Source organism: Girardinichthys multiradiatus, chromosome X (genome assembly GCF_021462225.1).
Source record: "Girardinichthys multiradiatus isolate DD_20200921_A chromosome X, DD_fGirMul_XY1, whole genome shotgun sequence".
Classification (NCBI taxonomy): Eukaryota; Metazoa; Chordata; class Actinopteri; order Cyprinodontiformes; family Goodeidae; genus Girardinichthys; species Girardinichthys multiradiatus.
Genome location: NC_061817.1, coordinates 16,762,014 through 16,781,908, shown reverse-complemented (window position 1 = coordinate 16,781,908; position 19,895 = coordinate 16,762,014). Strand labels below are relative to the sequence as shown.

Sequence of the window (19,895 nt, the reverse complement as noted above, 5' to 3'; positions counted from 1 at the left end):
CAAGGCAGGCAGTCTGATTACAGGCAGCTGCTCTCTGCCTGCTCCACCCTCAGATGGTGGTTCGCTTAAAGACCTTCAATAAATTTTGAACCAAACACGTTGTTTCATGGTGGGATTGTTGTTTTGTGTGTTTTGGGGGAAATGTTTGTGCATCTGAACAGCTCATTTAATGTGTGATCAGCTGGTTTACCTGCATGTAATTCAGAAAGCTGATGTGTCCTTTTTGCTCTGAAAGTAGGTACTGGTAAGGAAAAAACAGTAACAGAAACGCTCACAAAAACGGGCTGAGTGGAGAGGAGCTGGGCTAAGAGCAATAGCCTCAGATCTGCCAGAGGCTGTTGTTTCTGTAACAAATTCTAGAAATGAGGCCTCACTGAGTTTTGACAGAAAAAGACCAAACTCACTGTGCAAGAAATAATGTTTATTGATAAACAGATTATGCGGAAACAATTTAGTCACAGGCACTGCATTGAAAGTGGGATTGAATCTAAAGTGCAAATGCTGCAGAATATAACTGAAGAAGAAGAAAAAAAATGTATTCCTGCCTGCTTCAGCAGAGCTCCTGTTGGGGAGGTTGACTTTGAGGGGAGAACTGTTTTAGAGAAGGAAGGGATGAGGAGAAGTCAAGTTATGGATGATACAGTAGGTTCTTGGTTAAATTAAAAAAGGATGGCTAATTTGTGATACCAGACCAGCTGGAAATAATGCTCTGGTAGAAAAGACAGCAATGATTGCAAGTTGACTACTGCTCAAATGATCTCCACTATAGAATACACCTTAAGAAAAACCTGTCACTACAAGAAACCATACATTTTATTGTTTTGTGGTTCAGTTCCCAGGGTGTACCTTGATAAATGAATCAGGGCGGTTAATGTTTTGAGTAGCTGCTAAAAGTTCAACCTTCTGTCTTCCATATAACTCCTCCCTATCTCCATCCTCTGAAAACCTATACTACCTTCTAATCAGCAATTAGGAAGATGTTAAAGACATCATGTTCTTGCCCTAAGCTGGTAGGCAGTACAAGCAGAACTCCCCACAGAGTCATGCTGGCTTTAGCACAACTCAGGCTGCAACTTCACTGCACGACAGCGAAGGACTTTTAAGAAGCTGTCGATCTTGTGCGAGTCGCGGCGAAGGCAGTACAGCAGAAAACCGAACTTGTTTAGTATGGTTACCCGGTCCTGGCCCAGGTCAGTCCCTCCGGTGTAAGGGAGGGAGGAGGTGGCCTGAGCATCCGGACCCATCTGGATTAGATAGAGACCATTAGGGTACAAGTGAGGAGCATTTAATAAAAATGACAGCAGATGAAAGAACATTTCTCCATTTTGCCTACCTTGCCTGACAGTATGTCCAGACCGTCCGTTAGGCTTTTGGAGTGCTCCTGCAGCTCCTGGATTTTGCTTGATATGCTGCTTTTGGCTGGGTGAGGCAGAGTGATGGCGCTGTTGGACAGGATCACCAGTGGATCCACCCAGGCTTGGAGCAGGGAGCGGACCAGCGACATTAGATCCGAGTTCTGGAGAAGAAGCCAAAATATTGTAAAACATTGAACTGAGGAGGTTGTTCAAAGGACAGTCTCTCAATAGAGTAGAGATCATGAAAAGGAACATTTCAGACTAACTCACCGACACTTGCAGAGCTTGTTCTTTGTCACTGGGCGTCTGTAGTGCGGAGGTGTGGCACTCAGCAGGGCGTTGCATTTGCATCCTGCCATATGGAGGGAAGTGAGTGTCCTAGGCGCAGAAAGAGATGATCATTACAATGTCCAGTGGAAAACATCTTTGAATATAACAAGAGCCAGTGGACTCTTTTATTCTCTAAAATCTTGTGAAAAAAGCCATACCAGTGATCCCACTGGGTTTAAACAGCTACAGTAAGATCTCACCATCTCCTGTGTGAGTAGGGTACTCAGAGAGTGCATTTTGTCAGAGCGCTGTGAGGCTCGGTCAAGCAGGTCACCGATGGGCACGGCTCTGCACATGGCTACCAGGTACACCACTGGAGCAGGAGGCATGAAGAACCAAGAGAGGACAGCTTTTTAGGCTCAGAGTTCTATACCTTCTGTTTGCTAAATATATTTTGTTTCTGGTAACTCTGATTACTTTGTTTAAAAGTCACATAATTTGTTTTCATATCATTCCTACATTTAAAAGCCCTTTTAAAGTGTTCACAGTGTTCCCACTTCCCCATCTGTTTACGTGTATTTCCAGTCAGCTGGCTCAAAAAAGGCCAGTAGGTAGGTATGAGCTTGTCAAAGTAGTCACCTCACCTGTAATAAACAGTCGGTCTCCACTGATTCTTCTCTGAGCCATCTTTTCTCCTCTCTCGCAGTTTCTCAGTCTGTTCCTCGTCCTGCTTGACCCTGTTGCCTTTTTTGCTTTCTTGCTGCCTTTTACGTCCATTTTATAGCTCCTAGAATCTGACACTTTGGTTATGCAGCAGCAGGATGAGTCTGTGCTAATTGTTTAGAACCTGCTTAGACCAGTTTATAATGAGAAACATGGTGGGAGAGCTTTGAATGGATGCAGCAGGATGCATTGACATGCATGTACAAATGTGTGTGTGAATGACAGTGGAAAAACGTCCTCCCTGATCTTAATTGAAGCGATGAATAGAAACAACAGTTTTTACAATAAGATTGTGAAGGTTTTGCTCATTTAATAGGAACATCACTGATGACCATCTGGTCACCTGGTCTTTCCATGACCAGTGTGCCACTTCACCAGGATTCCCCAGATCTGTCAAAGGCAAATTATGGATGTGTAAAAAATCACAATATGACTACAATAAATGCCAGCAGAAGTAGTTACTTACCCATGTTTGGAGTTACAGTTCAATCAAAATTTGATGGCTTTTAGGATTTAAAGACAAGCATTTTCCTCCAGTAAAGTTTAGCTTTATTTTCTTTGTACTTATTAATTATTTTCATTTTACTAAGGAGTACAGTCTTTAACCATGTCCTGTCCGGGCAGCTTGGGCCAACAGTGGGTTTGGTTGCCTCACAGTGTCAGGGCAGATTTGCTTTATCAAGAACATATAAGGGAGAAAGTTGCATGATTGACTAAAAACAATGAAACGTGTTGGATAGGGCAGTTGTCCTGTTTACACCTTAGACATTTAGTTTGGTGAATGTTGAAGTGAAAGTAAACAGCATTGTGAGTTTCTTAATGAAATTACCAGTGTACAATTTAGGTTTCCTAGACCACTGACCAGTTTATCCTCCCATCCCCTAAAAAAGGTTAGAAATCAATATGTAATCATTTCTTTTGAAAGAACTAAATAAATAATTTAAAGAGGAACTCCTTATGTGCAGACACTGGACATGGACATGGGGCCGGCATGCAGAATGAACCATGTGGTGTACAAGGTCCAAAATAGCCTGGTAATGATCAAATCACTTTTGTGTGACCAGTTCTGTAAAATCCTGGACTTAAAAGTTGCTGTGCTCTTACGACGATTGATTTGGGAAATGTTGGAGAAGAAATTAGATGTTTTGGAAGCTTTATATTCGGTATCTATTGTTTTTTGTGCACTTATGAATCTTTTAAACCTCAGTTGCTTGATGGCCTTCTGGAACATTTAATGATCTGATTAAGATGTTTCTTGAAATATGATTGTTAGAAAGAACTTAATTCTTTGTAATACAGCCCCAAAACGTCCTGATCAGCGGCCCGTATTTGACTATCTGGGATAAATAACGTGATAAATTGCAGTGCTGAATATTGAGACGTTTTTTAAACTATTATTTTAAAATATTTTCCTGTTCAGTGTTATTTTGAGGTTTTCATTTAGTGTAGGGTTAAATACAGTGGTTTGGCTCCGCTTCCTTCATATAAGGTCACATTCCATGAACTTATAAATTCTTCAATATTTGATTAATTTTCTAACAGTGTGATATTAATCTGTCATTTTTACATAAGCTGACGTGCCCAAATCAGCTCTAGTTAATGTTTTGTGCCTGCAGACGTTGGATTTCAACTGGCAGCATCTCAGTAGTGACTTCTGGTGGACAAATGTGAAGGTGTAGGTTTCTGTATGAAATGGAAAAATCTTGTAAGATCTAAATATGTCACAGCTTACTGTCTTGTTGAGATCATAGATAAGAACATGAAATGAAAATTTATAGGAAGATAAAAGTGTACTTACTCAGCAAAAATGTATAAAGTGTCATTCTATAGCTAAACAGACTCAAGTTGGTGCTTGTTCATTCTGCAGGTGTATATTGGACAAGAAAGTTCTTCATAGAGGAGAACATTTTGCTGTTGTGTACCTTCGCTACTGTAGTGTCTGTTGATTGGATCTCAACTGAACCTCAGGAAAAAATGGTCTTCCAGTCGAAGAGACAGAGAGATGTGGTGTCAGAGTTACAAACGGGCTGAACATCCCCATGAAAGTAGACCAGTGATTTCACAATGAATGAATAAACAGCTGTTGGATCTTCTTTACATTCTTTGTTTCTGGGAATCTTTTTGGATAGTGATTGTATAATTGATTTGGATAAGCCAATTTAACTAATTTGTTTAACATGGGAACAATAATGCTCATTAGTACTTGCATGCAACGGTTTTACTTCGATCAGAGAAAAGCCGTTTACGCAATGAGGTTAACGGGGTTAATGCAGACAGTAGTTATCCTAGAATATTTGTGAGTAAAATGTCAGTATTTCTTCCATGTGATGGATTTGCATTAAATCTGGATTAATTTCTAAAAACGGAGTGTGAATACAAACCAAATCAGGACTGAAGATGTGAACCAGTCTCCATGTTCCTTCGGGGTTCTGTTTGAGCTCACAGTAAGACCTGACAGTATCAGTATCCCTGAGGCCTTGCCACTGTACCTAACACTTTAAACCAGCCTCTGAACCATTGCGTCTGCCTCTTTTAGGCAATGACAAAAATGCCTCAACCCCTCCTTACTAATAGTGTCTTCCAAAAATATTCATACCCATTCAACATTTAGCATATTTTGTCACTTTAGAACTATAAACTTAATTGCATTTTATAAACAAATTTGCTAGCAGAACAACACCAAACGGTACATAACTGTGAAGTGGAAAATGATAAATATTAGTATAAACAGGAACATGTTTTGCCACAGTTACAGCTGCTTTTGGGGTATATCTCCACCAGTGAATAAGGAAATTGTTGCCCATTTTTCTTTGTCTCTTTTCCAACAAGGCCAGATTTGTGGAGTCTATCCATAGACTAGAACTGTTTATCTGTTCAGGGCTATGGCAGGGTGTGCCTATCTCCAGTAGTCATTGGGAAAGAGATGGGTACGCCCTGAACAGGTTGCTAATTCATAACAGCTCATTACACAGACACACACATCAATGCACACACTCACTCTTCGGAGCAAATCAGAAGGAAAGTTGGGCAGTTAACCCAAGATGCAGGTTTTTAAACTGCAGGAGGAAGCTGGAGTACCCAGAGAGAACCTATACCTGTACTGATAAAACATGCAAACACTTTGTAGAAGGATTCCAGGCCAGGACTGAACCCAGGACGTTCTTGCTGCAAGGCAACAGTGCAAACAAGTTGGCCACCAAGCAGCTCCAGGTCTAATGGCATGAATAACAGTTGTGCCATTGACAGATTGCCTTGAGTTTAGATAAGGGTAACAGTGTAAGGGGAGCTGAATGCAAATGCCTGCCACATTTTTCAGATTTTTTATTTTTAAATAAAGAAATAGTTTTCTTTCAACTTCACAATTATTATGTACGTCTATGGAGGTCTATTACATAAATTCCCAATAAAATATACTGAAGTTTGTCGTAGGTATGTGATAAAATCCAAAAATGTGAAATTTCTAGGAGTGGTCTTTAGAATGTTTCAGAGATATTGGGAAAGAGAAGTAATCCATAAAGAAGTTTCTACAGAGATTCTTAATGCTTAAATAAGGCTTCAAACAAAGCTTTAATAAAACATTAACTCCCCTATTGGGGACATTTCTATGTGTTCCTCTCATGTGGTGAGAGTCCCATGTGATCTTCATGGAGAGGTCACCTCTGTGCTGTATGTCTTTAACGCCCCTAAAGCCATCAGTCACTTCCACACATGGTGTAGGCAGTATGTGTTAACATGAGAGGTTCAAATGTGACCAACAGAATGACTTTGAACAATCCACTGACCTTCTTACCTCAGGTCGTTATGGATATAGGCATTTCTAACTCAACTTTTTTTTTTTTGCCTGCACAAAACCTATTTATTGAAAGGAAAACCATTAAACTGTTGCAGTCTTACAAACGAACAATGAGGCTTTATGTACCACAAACTGTTTTAACAATGAGTCAGCAAGGAGCCTGAGGTGCTAAAGCATGAGAAGCTTTTACATCCTGTTGGAGATGAGATGAAAATGGGCTGAAGTGGAGAAAGGACACAGAGGACACTACGTGAGGGTCACTGGGGCTGTTTGTGGAGGCTTTAAGGACTGCCACAGTACATCACAGCCAGCCTACCCTATGTTAAATGTCACACACATGTTTTCTCCCTTCCTTCTGCGTTTGATTTCTGTTGATCCCTCATTGAATTTCAACAAGGAGTGTCTTCTTTTTCAGCCTGTTGCTGTTTTGCCTTGAGCTTTGTTAGAAAAATGTTTGGCCCCTTACCGTTCCCGCCCCAGCCTCCATCCTCCACCCCCTCCAACACTCGACAATTTTATTTTCTGCTCCTGGCATGACAAAAACCGTGGCTGCATACACGTGCGCACAAGCACACACTTGCACAACCAGAATCCGTGCTTCTCAAGAAGAACGCATCCAACCCCAAAGCCCTCCTTTGGAGGTTCTCTGCTGCTTCCTGGACACAGAGGCATACTTTTTGAGCCGTGTTGATCTAGACGTCCCCTCGACGGATACTGTAGGTAGGGCTTACCAACTTTGTTGTTCAAATTCAGTATCCTGCAACATAAAGTACATGGTGTTCTCTCTTGTCCTGCTTCTAATCGACTCACACTGACGTTTGGAAATGGGTTTCTTTCCTCTAAAGATTTAATTTTTGGTTCTCTACAAAAATATTTTGGGATTCCCAGGTACTTTGACAGCATGTATAGTGTTTTTTACTCTTATTTAAAATGTCATGATCTAAATTGTGCTTGTAACTGTAACTTCATTTTAAAGTATATATTAATTAAAAGGCATTTATTTTTGGCAAAAGAGCTAAAAAAAGGGGGGGGGGGGGGGGGTGCACAGAAAGCTAATTGGTTGACATTTGATGCTAATGCAATTTAGAGACTCTTTCTTTGTGCATAATGAATGAGGAAGAGGATTATTTGAGGAAGCTGCAGAAACCAGTTACAGCAGGTTTTTTTTTTTTATTATGTGAGAAAGGAATCTGACTTTTACTTAGAGAACTAAATTAGCCTCTATTCAAAGGCTTATCCCAAATGCATAGGTCACTGGCAGAGAGCAACCAGGAAACCTTTCTTAAATCATTAAACATGTTCTCACACAAAAGGCAAATTACTTTTGTTGTTAGAAAATAAAGGACTGAAATAGTAGATTTGAACCTAAATAGGATTATTTTCAAAGACCTTGTACTGATTTTAAAGGACTATTTATCACCCAAGAGCATGATAAGTTACAGGCTCCGACAGTTCAAAAACATGACTGTTAGGTTAACTGGTCTCTCTAAATTGTGCTTAGGTGTGAATGAGTGTGTGCATGGTTGTTTGTCCTGTGTGTCTCTGTGTTGCCCTGCAATGGACTGGCGACTTGTCCAGGGTGTACCCTGCCTCTTACCCATAGACTGCTGGAGATAGGCACCAGCTCCCCCGTGACCCTGTATGGAAGAAGCAGGTATAGAAGATGGATGGATGTTAAATTACAAATGAACCGCCTTGATATAATTAAACAGCTTCATTGTAACTGTGGTGCTTCCTCACCTAAAGTATAATTAAAATAATTGTATTTGTCAAAAAAAAAAATCTCCATGCCAACTGATTAAAAGGTGATCTGTTACAGCCCAGGTTTAAATGTTTTACCATGATTAGTCTTTATTTACAAGAAAGACATTTTGCTCAAAGAAGATTCTTTGCTTTGACAATTATTAGTTCTTATTTATCGTTTTGCCACAGTATGTTTATAAAAAAATGATTTTTTATTTTTATTTTGTTTGCCAGATTACATTTTTTCACATTTGATTTTTGGCAGGCAGTCAATGTGATAAAAATGGCAGTTGAGCTGCATCAATCAATTTTACAAAGCTACCATCAGATGGCAGCATTCTGTGGGTTAGAGTCTAGCACACACACTCACTGGCATAAGTTCATGCTTCTAACCTTATTACAACATAAACCTGATATAGTCTTTTTTTTTGGAGCTTAACTCAAACCCTATGTCCTCATAAGGACAACAGGTTCTGATAAGGTAGTTGACTGTCCCAGAGAAGTTCCTTAAAAATAAATAAAAACCAGTGCAATATAGTTCTAACACAAAATGGCTCTGGTTTTTAGCCTTAGGTAGATTCTTTTATTCTTGCCTTTGTTTGCAAGCCCTAGCGTTTGGTTCTTGGGTCTGGGTCGCTGCCCTTTCAACCCGGACTGTTATCTGCACATATGTGCTTCCCTCATACATTTTTTATTCCCCTCCCACCTCCTCCTGCACTGCCCTCCCCTACCCTGCCACCAACTCACTCTTATCTCCACCATCTCTCTCTCTTTCTTTCTCTCTCTCTTTCTATCATTGGCACTAGGCGTCCGGAAGACAGAAACTGGACAGAAAGTGTTCCTTTGGCACCACATAGCACCATAACCCACCACGGACATGTCGGACTCAGAGACCGCGGCTGCCCCCACAGAGGCCCCCGTTCCTGCAGTGTGCACTGGCATCAAAGCAGACCTGGACAAATGGTAAGTGATGGAATTTCTGTTGCAAGAAAGTTTGGTCACGTTGAAACTAAAACTCATCTTAGCAAGCCCCGCTTGACCTTCCGAGTCGCATTCACATAATTGTATTAATTGAGGTTGAGATCAGTAGAACCCTCATTTGCTTACAAAAATCTTCATGAGATCCAATTGCATAAGAAGACACCATCACCCTGCAGCTGATAATGACTTAAACCTTGGCGCTTGTCACAACAACAGTGGGTTAGATATAGGCAGCAGTATTCAAAAACGAGGAACGATAAAATGGAGTCTTATCAGCGGACACTATGATTCCAGCTAAAAACGGCGACATCTTGTACGTGAAGATGTAACAGACTTTGACATCCCAAACTGGGTGATGAAAAGGGCTATGAAAACTCTGGGATCTCCTGTGTATGGGAAAGTAATTTGGGGTTAATCATGTATGGCAGCAGGGTGATGCTTGATGCTTGTTCATCTGCATGGATGGAGTCAGGGAATCTGCTTGCGTCATCAGCCTCCCTTTCCCCATAATACTTTGCGACACCTCCATCCATTTGTCCCCACTGTATCCTTTTGACTCCTGCTGTGTCAACGGTCAAGGAGACAGGGCAAAGGATTTTTGATAGACTTGTTAGAAAAGGGCAATGACCTCATCTAATAGACGCTTTGACGGACACTTGATTTTAATAATTAGGGTTTTTTAGTCTTTTGTGAATCTCCAAAAGAGCTTTACTTCTGGTGACGTCAGCTCCAGAAGTAAAACACGGCATTTTATCCTGTTTTATTTGTAGCCTAATGAAGTGCTTACATGTTGTGGGAAGCTATACCAGTCCAGTTTGCTTTGGCAAGACTGTAGAAGTTGATAAAGTTCTTATGGGTGTGTGAATCCTTTAGATAAGACAGTAAACTGAGGTGGGGGAGGGAATTAAAAAGGGTGTGGATGAATCATGTGTTAAAGTTTTGCTGGTGCCAACTTCAAGTTAAAGAGTACTAAGTTGCATTTTACCTCCATATTTATGTTGACACTGGTCTATTTCAGTTTTTTTTTTTTACCATTGTACATTCACTGAAAAATAACTTGAATTGCTTTTGTATTTAAGACAGTCTAGAAATGCATTGAGCTCTGGCCATTTATTACACTTCAGGAAGATTCAGACTCAAGATGTTCAAAGCAGATGTCTGCTATGTCAGTCATATCTTACATGGCTCCAAGTTTATGTCAGTCACTACATGCAGCTGAAGTCAGCTAAAATTTATCCCAAGACTTACAAAGGTCCAATATGAGGGAGCACTAGCACTGATAAATATAGCCTTCCAGTTTTGAACTGAGGGCCACCATGGCCCCTCATAGTAAACAACACGCACACTATGATCCTGGATATGGTGCTATGACCTAAGGTTTTAGTAAGAAATGCATTTTACAAGAGTCGTTGCCTTTTACATCCATAAAGCTAAACACATAAACACTTTTACATTCATGTGTCTGTGGATGTAAATAAATGTTTAGTTACTTCTACAAATATGCATTCCCTAAATTTACAAGTCAATTGAGTTTAGTCTGTTAAATGTTTTGCTTGTTCTACAGGGATGGATATTATTTTAAATTGGTAGTATTGTCTAAGTCTACCTTTCTATTCACTTTTATAAGAATTCACATGGAGTTTTAGCTACATTAATGCTTAACTACCTCTATGAAGATACATACATACATTTTTGTGTCTATGGAAGTATTCTCTGAATCTGCAGCTTTTCAGTTATAGAACACTTTATATTAAGTTTAGCTAAATAAATGTTAAGCTATATCTATCTGGATGTATATTTTGTGTTTACTGAACTATTACAAAATCTAGTTTTCCTTTATTTTAAAAGAATTCATATTGAGTTTTAGCTTATTTAAAGCTAGCTCAAAGGGGATCCATATTTGTTTTTGAAAGCTGGTAAAAATGCCCATTTAGCATCTGCTCTTCTACTTCTTTTTGCGATGTAGGAACCAAAACCTGGACAAAAGAGTTTGAATGTTAATCCCCAACATTTCTGGACACAAGCACAAAAATGATTGCATAATAACACAAAATAATACATAATAAATGTCAGAAGGTTTTAGTTGGGATAGATTTGTAATAGTGATTCTTGTTGAAAATCACAATTTCTAGCGTCATAATAAAAAGTTTAAAAGATCCATATATCTATATTGTGACTTGTCAAAGCTGCTGCCTGTAACTGTACATGGAGAAATTTGGTTCTGTTATGTAGGTTGCTGCTAAAGAATGTTGAGCTGCTACCCAACGCTAACCTTTACTCTGTGCAGGCCAAAAGTGAAAATCTGCCAACAAATGGCCAAGCTAACAATTTGTCATCTGCTCAGACTAAGGACGCTACAGTCCTTTATCTTTATATGACTAAACCTTTCAGCTGTCCTACTTCTGGGCACACCTGGATTCTTAATTTGACTGCTAGCAACTTCCAGCTAATAATAGACTCAGTATTGCTTCAGCTTGTGTAATGATTCGAAGTCAATGGTTATTTATAGCTTCAAAGGTAATAGTATGTGTGAAACTGTATAGTCAGGACATGGTGAAATGTTTTCTGTCATAGATCACGTTACTGCTCTATTTGATGCCTGTTTTATTTTAACCCAGGCTGGCTAAAGTAGCAGAGGCTTCGCATTTATAGTGAGCCAAGAATAAACCACATGGGGCGGCCATGTTGAGAAGACTAGCATGTGTGGGCTAGTCCTGTTTCGAGTTGTTTTTTTTTACTCTTTTCAGGTAGATATTTATTCTGGTTAATATATTATATTTCTCTGTATATCATACATTGTTTGGACCCTTCCAAGTTCTAAACTCCATAGTCTAAAAGATGACTGGTATAATATGCCTTTAAAATGTTTGACATTTTATGTTGTTAGAACCACAAACCTATTTTAATGGAATTTTATGCAATGGATCCACACAAAGCAGTAGCCAATTGTGAAGTGGAAAATAAAATAATGTAGTGTTCATTTTTTAACAAATAAAAATCTTTAAAAAATGTTGTGATTTTGTATTCAGCTCCACAGGATCAAAAGTTTTTAAAACAACATTTTGCTTTTGGGGTATGTCTCTACCAGCTTTGCACATCTAGAGAAGGAAAGTTTTTCCCATCACTCTTTTTTTTCAAACTGCTCTAGCTCAGCCAGATTTGATGGAGAGCATCTGTTAATGCTCATTTGTTGAGGTCTTCCATTGATTCTAAGTTGGATGTAGGTCTGGACTTTGAATGGGCCATTCTAAAATATTAATTTGCCTTGATCTAAATCCTTCCATTTTAGCTCAAGCTGTATTTTGAGTGTCATCCTGCTGGAGCTTATGTCCTTGTCTTAGGTGGTCCAACCTCTAATGGGTTTTCTACTGGCACTGCCATAAAAACGTGGAGGTCACATCTACCCACAGCATTTCTGGCCAGAATATTTATTTATTTAAAAAGTCTTTGTCATACCAGAAACTACAGTATCTCAAGCCTACATCAGATGTACTTAGGACTAGTGTGTATGTAATAGCAGGGCGTTGCCCTTAAATGTGCTACAGATAAATTGGTATAACAGTCAAGAAACTTTCTATTATGGTCACTTCAAAAAACAGTCTTATTTTATAAGATTTTTTTTACAACTTTTTGATGGTACAGGGATGGCAGCTAGAGATAGCTTAATTCATTTTCACAGGAAAATGTTTATTTCTACTTAAAATATTCCAAATAATTTTATATAAAATATAAACATATTGACAAAGTAGCCAAGGTCATCTTAAGGCTATTTTAAATTGATCAGACATTCTGTCAATTTCTGGTAGCTAGATCAATTTCTGATCTAGCTACCAAAGTCTAGATCTCTGTTATAGCAGTCTGGATGAGAAGCTAATGTGCCTTTGTACAAAATACAGTTTCATATTCATATTCATTATCTTTACTTTGATTTTATTTTTAAAACCTAATGCTAAAAATGTCTAATTTCGAGTGTTCTTGCCACAGTAACCACTGTAGAAAATGTTTTGTCCATAGGTTCCGGTAGTGCTTGAGTATGGTGTATTTATTGATCAGTAAAGGTTTTGATTTTTGAGTTTCCAACTGATCAGTAACATGTCAGGTCCAATCATGCTGACAACTGGTCGAACCCAGTCACCAGCTGATTTCTCTAAGCCATTCTAATTTTTTCAATGCCTTATTTTGTCTTCCAAAAGCTACTGTGGCTGGGTATGCAGAACAAGTTCTGTTTATAACACACAACAAAATCTCACACATTTGTATGCAAATAATCATGCAATGCAACAGTGAACTAGTTGAAATGTTTCTGAGGTTTACTTGAACTGTTTTAATATTTAGATTGGAATTGTTTTAAGATTGCAGAAGTCCCGTTTGACCCCAGTCTGATTAGCTGTTGAATCCCCAGTGAAAATATTTTCACATTCTACAAGATATTTCAGACAGCTTTGTACTGCAGGTAAGCTGCTAACTTCTGATAAATGTCATAAAAAATACTTACTTTAAAAAAAAAAAGTCCAAACTATATCTTTTTGTAAATATAATATGCAGTTTCCACAAAATAGCACAGATTAGAGCTCATAACATTTCCCAAAAATATAATCTGGGATCTAGATCTTTGATTTTAACTTGATTCTTATGAACCATCCCTACGTTCTGTTGTCTTGGAATCAGTCCACTCAGAGAGAGGAAGCATTTTACTGCTTCCCACCTGCTCCCTATCTAACAATGACGTATTAGGATCAGCCTAAACCACATGACCCCTGCCTAATGCTCGTTCTCCTCATCATCTACTGACCTCTGCACCTGCCCAGTGATGTATTATGTATATTTGCCCCCGACGACCGAGTACACCTAGCACAGGCTAAATAATTTAACATCCACTTCCTGCCGAAGAGGGTGGCGTCACCTTTTAATGCTGCCAGACCAGGATGTGGTTGACTGGACATGCTGCTATGACAATTCAGCTTTACCCCTTGACCCTGTATCAATTCTTTCAAGGAGAGTACACAATGGCTTTGTTGGTGATGATGTCATCAACTCCACATGTATGGCCCTGCTAATCGTAATCTCCTCAGTCAGTGAGCATACTTGCAAGGATCCTTGCCCGCACAGCTGATAAACTGAATGACCTGTTGAAAGCTAATAATTACATTGAAAATAGGGGGAGAAACCAGGGTGCTTTTATTTTGATGGAAATTGAACTTTCTTTTTTCCCCTTTTTAGTATTTAGACTGTGGGGAATGTTCTGCTGAACCAGATGTAGCTGTAGCAGGATTCTTTTTTTGACACCCTCAGGGTGCTGTTGCTTTCTTGTTGAGTCATCAGTGCAGTGCATCAGATACAAACACGTTACTTCTACACATGCATGTGCTTGAATGGAGAACATGCTTGTGTTTCTTCCAACATCGTCACAAACAGCACACAAACACACTCTTTGCTCCATCCCTCCAGGCAAAGTAAAGCTCATCGTGATAATCGGCAGCAGCCCAGCTGGATGTTACATCACTGCTGAACACAAAGTAGCAGAGAGGGGAACATGGAGATCAACTGGTGAATCAAAATATAAGAGACACAAGAGACAACATGAGGGTGCTGCTTTCCGACCCAGAGTAGCCCCTCTGATAAACAGCTGAAAATCAATATATGTTTCTCTTGAGGTTAGCTGAGTTTATTCAAAATTAATGTAACCATAAAAAGTGACTATGGTAAAACCTTGTCTGGAATAGGATTTGCATTGAATAAACACAATTCCAGATAGAAAGGGACTGTTTTTATTTACACATGAAAATTGAATCAGAAATCTAAGAATGACATCACTTACCAATCTCAATATGTCAGAAAAATATATTATTTAGCTGGCTAAACAGGCTAAGTTCTGTTAACAATAAAAACTGATAATCTAGTTCTCAACATTTTGTGCATTCAAATAGAAAAGAAACATTTTAACAAATTGATTAATATGGATGTGGCTGAATTAATGAGATACAACTGTTAGATGTAAAAATAAAAAACTTATTACTGCACCTTTTAAATCATTTTTATACGAGTGGCAGCCATATTGCATTCTTCGATTAGGGTTATAGAGGAGAAGACATTTTTGGTGAACTGGTCAAATATAAATGTACTGAAAGTAAAAGCACCACAGCTTCTGCCCACGTATATGGGTTGAGTCAATCTTGATTGATGTATTAAGTATTTTTGTCAAAATGTTCACCGTTTATTTCAGATGGAGTCATAGAATTAAATTCACGTGTGACTTGGAGCAAAATCTTTATCATGAGATGTTGATTGAGTCAGCATTTGGTTTGAATTGTTGCTAATTTAGGCATCTAATTCCCTCCTTCCTTTCTTGCCTTCTTCCTTCCTTTCTTCCTTGCTTCCTTCCTTCCTTCCTTCCTTCCAACTTTCCTTTGCTATAACCTTCCTCCGATTACTTATTACATTTTTTTTATAAACCTTCTGTAATAAATCAGCATTTATTATCCTGATTCAGTGAGCATTGCTGGGAATTTTCATTGTTTGATGAAAATGTATATTTTTCTACATTATGAGTTGTAATGCTCAGGCAGACAAATATTTCATGTACGCTGAACTGTACCAGTAAATAACATGCTGAATTATTTCCTTCTGATCTCTTACGTGCTAGTGGATATTCTGGATTCAAAGCTTTACCACTAATGAAACAAATTATTTTACCCAGAAACAATGTTGAACTTTCTAGCTGTGAGTACATGCTGTGAAAAGAACAAGTACTAGTGTTTTAGTGTGGATCAGAGATTGGTGGAGAAGCTCACTACAAAGAGATGATGAAGCCATGGGAGAAGCCAGAGGACGAGTTTTCAGTCATGCAACATGACACTCCCCCTTATTCAATGGCTCTTCTTCTTAACTCGGCTATCTCTGTTTCGTCACGCAACCTCTCTCCTTCTCCTCCCCCTCTAGTGTCCCATCAAACATATGGGCACAAACTCATTGCTTTTCTCTCTCTCACTCTTCCCTCCTCCTCCCCTCTTTCGCTCCATCACCCTAATGCTCTGTGGCAGTGTCTGCTGCTATGTTTGCTCCGGAATGGGGGCTTTTATTAATCTGCAGCCATGAATTCCCTCTTTCATCCACAACTGTTTCATCCTTAAATTCCCTCCCATTTGGGCTGTCTTTTCACCGGACGTGCTTTCTCTCTGTGTCTGCCTTTTCAGATCTGTTGGCACTTGAAACAAGCATCTGTTTAGTCAACAGGATTTCACTGGATGCAGACTCCTCTGAGACAACCCAGGAGAGAATTTGGCATTCTGAATTTTAGGTTACAAAGTTTTTGATCTAATTTGATCAATCTCTCTTGCAGTGTGACAGAGAAGGGAGCTGAGGGCTGCAAAGAGCTGATGGAGACCTTCACTGCTTGTGTGAAGAATGCTGCTGAGGGGACATCATGAGGAGTCACCCTGCAGTCTAACATGTAAGGATGTTATATAATTGCCTGAGTCAGTCCTGGTCATCGCTGCTGGGAATGCACTGTGACGTAGTAGATGCCAGTTACAAATGTTTCTGCTTATTATCACAAAATATACTGTGCCTTGAAAAAAGATTCATTGTCCTTAAACATTTCCAGATTTTGTTACATTACAACCACTAATTTATTGTGGATGTCATGTCAACAAAAAACATAAGAGCGCATAAAACTAATGTGAAAGGAAAATGGTTTCCCAAATCTTTTTACTAATTGACATCTGAAATGCTTGCATTTGTATTCCGACCCCATTTGTCTTCCGAACAGCTTCGCTATCCTTTCTAAGGAAAAGCTTCCACGCCACTACCATCTTGTTTCAGAGCGGTTTGAGAAACTTGTGACTGGGGTAGTTCCTACAACAGGACAGCAATACTGATGTATTACAATGGCCTAGTCAAAGTCAATTCCTATATTCAGACATTCGCCAGTCAATCCTGACTGAACCTGAACTGTTTTGCAAAGAAGAATGGACAAAAGTCCTGTCCCTAGATGTTTAGTACAGAAATTGAACTTTCAGATTTTTATTTGTATACTAACTTGAAACCATCTATCATTTTCCTTCCAATTCACAATTATGCACAACCCCATACAGTCAGTCAGTCATTTTGTTTGATGAACATGAAAGTGAAGTTGAACATCTCCCATGGCCTGCACAGTCACCAGATCTAAATATTATTGAGCCACTTTGGGGTGTTTTGGAGGAGAGAGTCAGGAAACGTTTTCCTCCACCAGTATCACGTAGTGACCTGGTCTCTATCCTGCAAGAAGAATGGCTTAAAATCCCTCTGACCACTGTGCAGGACTTGTATATGTCATTCCCAAGACGAATTGATGCTGTATTGGCCGCAAAAGGAGGCCCTACACCATACTAATAAATTATTGTGGTCTAAAACCAGGTGTTTCAGTTTCATTGTCCAACCCCTGCAGAAGTTTGTGTTTGTAATGTGGTAAAATATGAAAGAGTGCTATAGCATTGAGTACTATTGTACTCAATGTCAATAATTAATCAAAATGAAATACAGACACTCTTGTTACCCAGTGTTTTCCTATCTGGTTTATCATTCAGAGATGGCCAGCAGTTATTTAAGAAGGTAAACATCAAATTCTGACATTTTTGGCAGTCCAGTTTTAGTTTCATTTATCCTAATTTTGAGATATTGGTGTAATTACATGGACACATTCTTCCACTTAATGTACAAAATGAGATATTGCTGCAATATGTAAAGCATGCAAAGTCATAGGCAAGTAACAGCTATATGACAGTGGTTTATTTACATCCAACATTTACATAAGTCTCTTCCTGGAAATAAAAGATGCTGGTTTGTGCGAGTGGAAATAAATGCTGATCACAATGCAAACATTTCTTCTTTGCATGAAATTACAGTTACTCTAGTCTTGTATTGAAAGTTAATTTGAGTATTAAATCACATGTCATTTTAAGGCACTTTACAAAAAAAGTCCAGTTCAACCCAATCCTACAGACAGATAAGTCAGTTACATACAATTCAACTGATCCTACTTTGAGTTAGTTAAAAGATTTTCTATCTAACGAAACCCAGCAGATTGCATCAAGTCAGCATTCACTCCTCCTGGATGAGCATGTAGAGACTCGCTTGCATTGACTTTGCAGCAATCCCTCATACTGAGCTTGCATGTAGGGACAGTGGAAAGGAAAACTCTCCTTTAACAGGAAGAAACTTGCAGTAGAACCAGAAAAAGCTGCCATCTGTCTTGAGATGTCATGGCCTTGGGGGTCTGGGAACACAGAGCTTTCATACAAAAAACACCTTAGGAGTACGTTCTATGTGAAAAAAAGTAAAAAGGTAATAGCAGTAGTAGCTTCTTTATTGGCTTCATCTAGGAGAGAAACACAACTAAGCAGAAACTCAGAGCTTGTCTATAGGGCAAATGACAAGAGATGACTCAGAAATATTTGCCAAACAAACCAGATTTCCATTAGAAATTGCCTGTCCCTGCTGAAGAAAACCATCCCTATAGCAAGATGCTATCACCATGTGTTATAGTGGGGACGGTGAGTTCTGCAATAGAGAACATGAGAAGAGGCATTGCATTTTGAAGCAAAAAATGTAGCCAGAACTCAGCAAAATATCACTGTTCTCTCTTCCAGGTCCAGTGCACTGAGTCCTCCAAGTTCCCAGCATTCCCTTCTGCACAACAGCTCTCGACTGAATGATGATGATAACAATGGGGATGATGATTACCATGAGACAAAAACTATGTTGATCGGTCTGAGTTTGAGATCTGGAAGCAGTAACCTTTCTAATGCTTGTTTTGTGGGATATTAAGGGTCTTACCCACTGGAATGGTTGGTCCAGTGATTGATGTTCATGTTGAAGAAGCTAAAACTTCTGTTTTTATGTCAGAATGTACACGTTATTTTTTTTTTTAAATCAGCTGGAATGTCATCAGAAGTTGAGATTCTAGCATGGAAAGTTGAAAATGATTACAAATTCCAGCCCCAAAATCAACCATGGCTGCCACATAAAACATATACAAGAAAATTAAATGCAGCATTTGCATGAATCGTGGAGCTCAGCTGGCAAAAAAAAAAAAAATGCAAAGTGATATTTAATGGGACATCATTCCCTCAGCAGGGTTCCGAAGCATATAGCTCAGACATGTGCTGCCTTCCATTAGTGTTAGGGTTTAAAGTCTTATCTTGGAAAATGTGTATTAACAGGTGTACTCAGGTGTACTCGTGCAAATTTGTTGTCGTCGTTTTCACTATGTTTTGTAGTGCAGCTGTGATATTGGCTTTTTGAAGACAAAGTTGGTGAAGACCCTCTGACTTTCCATGTCAAAATTCTGATTATATCTAGTTTATGTTTCTGAGCTAGAACTTGGAAATTTTAGCATCCGAGTAAAACAGAAACACAGCAACAATGTCTGAAGTGAGAGCTCCAGTGAGAATATCTCAGCATTTAAAAAACCAATACAGATTTCTATTGGTTCCATATTGTGGCTACATGGAAGCTGCATCTTATTGTTTCGAGAATGTTTCGAATTAAAGAAATATCTAATTAAAACAGCCTCACAATTACTGCCTGGGGAAAATAAACTAAGATGTTTGTGCTCACAGTTGGCTCAATTTAGCACGGCTAGTCGTTATATATTATATAACGAATGTTTACTTCATTTCTTAAACACATCATCATTGCAATGATTTTTAACTGGCTAATAAACCTTAATAATGAACTGATCCCTATCCTGGTTCCTGACTGACTGGTTGGAAGGATGGCTGTCTGGCAGACAGACAGGCAGGCAGATAGATATCTGTTTGCGAAGTCAATAACTACCTCGAAACTTCACATGGCTGTCAGTACAGGCAAACTACAGAGTGCAGAGCTTAATGGAATACTTTACCATTTCTGAGCAGCTTCAACACCAATTGCAATGCAAAATGTCTGATGCAGTGATGTAAAGCACACCACTATCAGTCCCTAGAGCAGGGTTGACCAAGTCCAATCCTCGAGAGCTACCATCCTGTAATGTTTGGATACACCTTTCT

At 39.0% G+C, this 19,895-nt stretch overlaps 1 protein-coding gene and 1 long non-coding RNA gene across 2 annotated transcripts; one reads left to right on the top strand and one right to left on the bottom strand.

Moving 5' to 3' along the window:
- Positions 1-400: 400 nt before the first annotated feature.
- LOC124863164 (prolactin-1-like) lies at positions 401-2,391 on the bottom strand. The gene is made up of 5 exons (XM_047357430.1): positions 2,270-2,391; positions 1,886-1,998; positions 1,626-1,733; positions 1,334-1,516; positions 401-1,244 (listed from the first exon to the last, which is right to left on the bottom strand). The coding sequence occupies exons 1-5, from the start codon at positions 2,310-2,312 to the stop codon at positions 1,053-1,055; spliced, it is 639 nt and encodes a 212-aa protein (XP_047213386.1). The 5' UTR covers positions 2,313-2,391; the 3' UTR covers positions 401-1,052.
- Positions 2,392-6,654: 4,263 nt separating this feature from the next.
- Positions 6,655-19,586, top strand: LOC124863175. Its single transcript, XR_007037065.1, has 4 exons — positions 6,655-6,861; positions 8,691-8,847; positions 16,205-16,315; positions 18,495-19,586. It is a non-coding gene; the product is annotated as an uncharacterized LOC124863175 (long non-coding RNA).
- Positions 19,587-19,895: the final 309 nt, after the last annotated feature.

Bases quoted from the DNA above. Each gene is read 5' to 3' on its own strand.
- LOC124863164 (XM_047357430.1), bottom strand. From the start codon at position 2,312: ATGGCTCAGAGAAGAATCAGTGGAGACCGACTGTTTATTACAG. The intron at 1,999-2,269 runs GTGAGGTGACTA...CTCCTGCTCCAG, and splicing joins AGACCGACTGTTTATTACAG to TGGTGTACCTGGTAGCCATG. The intron at 1,734-1,885 runs GTGAGATCTTAC...TTCTGCGCCTAG, and splicing joins CCCTACTCACACAGGAGATG to GACACTCACTTCCCTCCATA.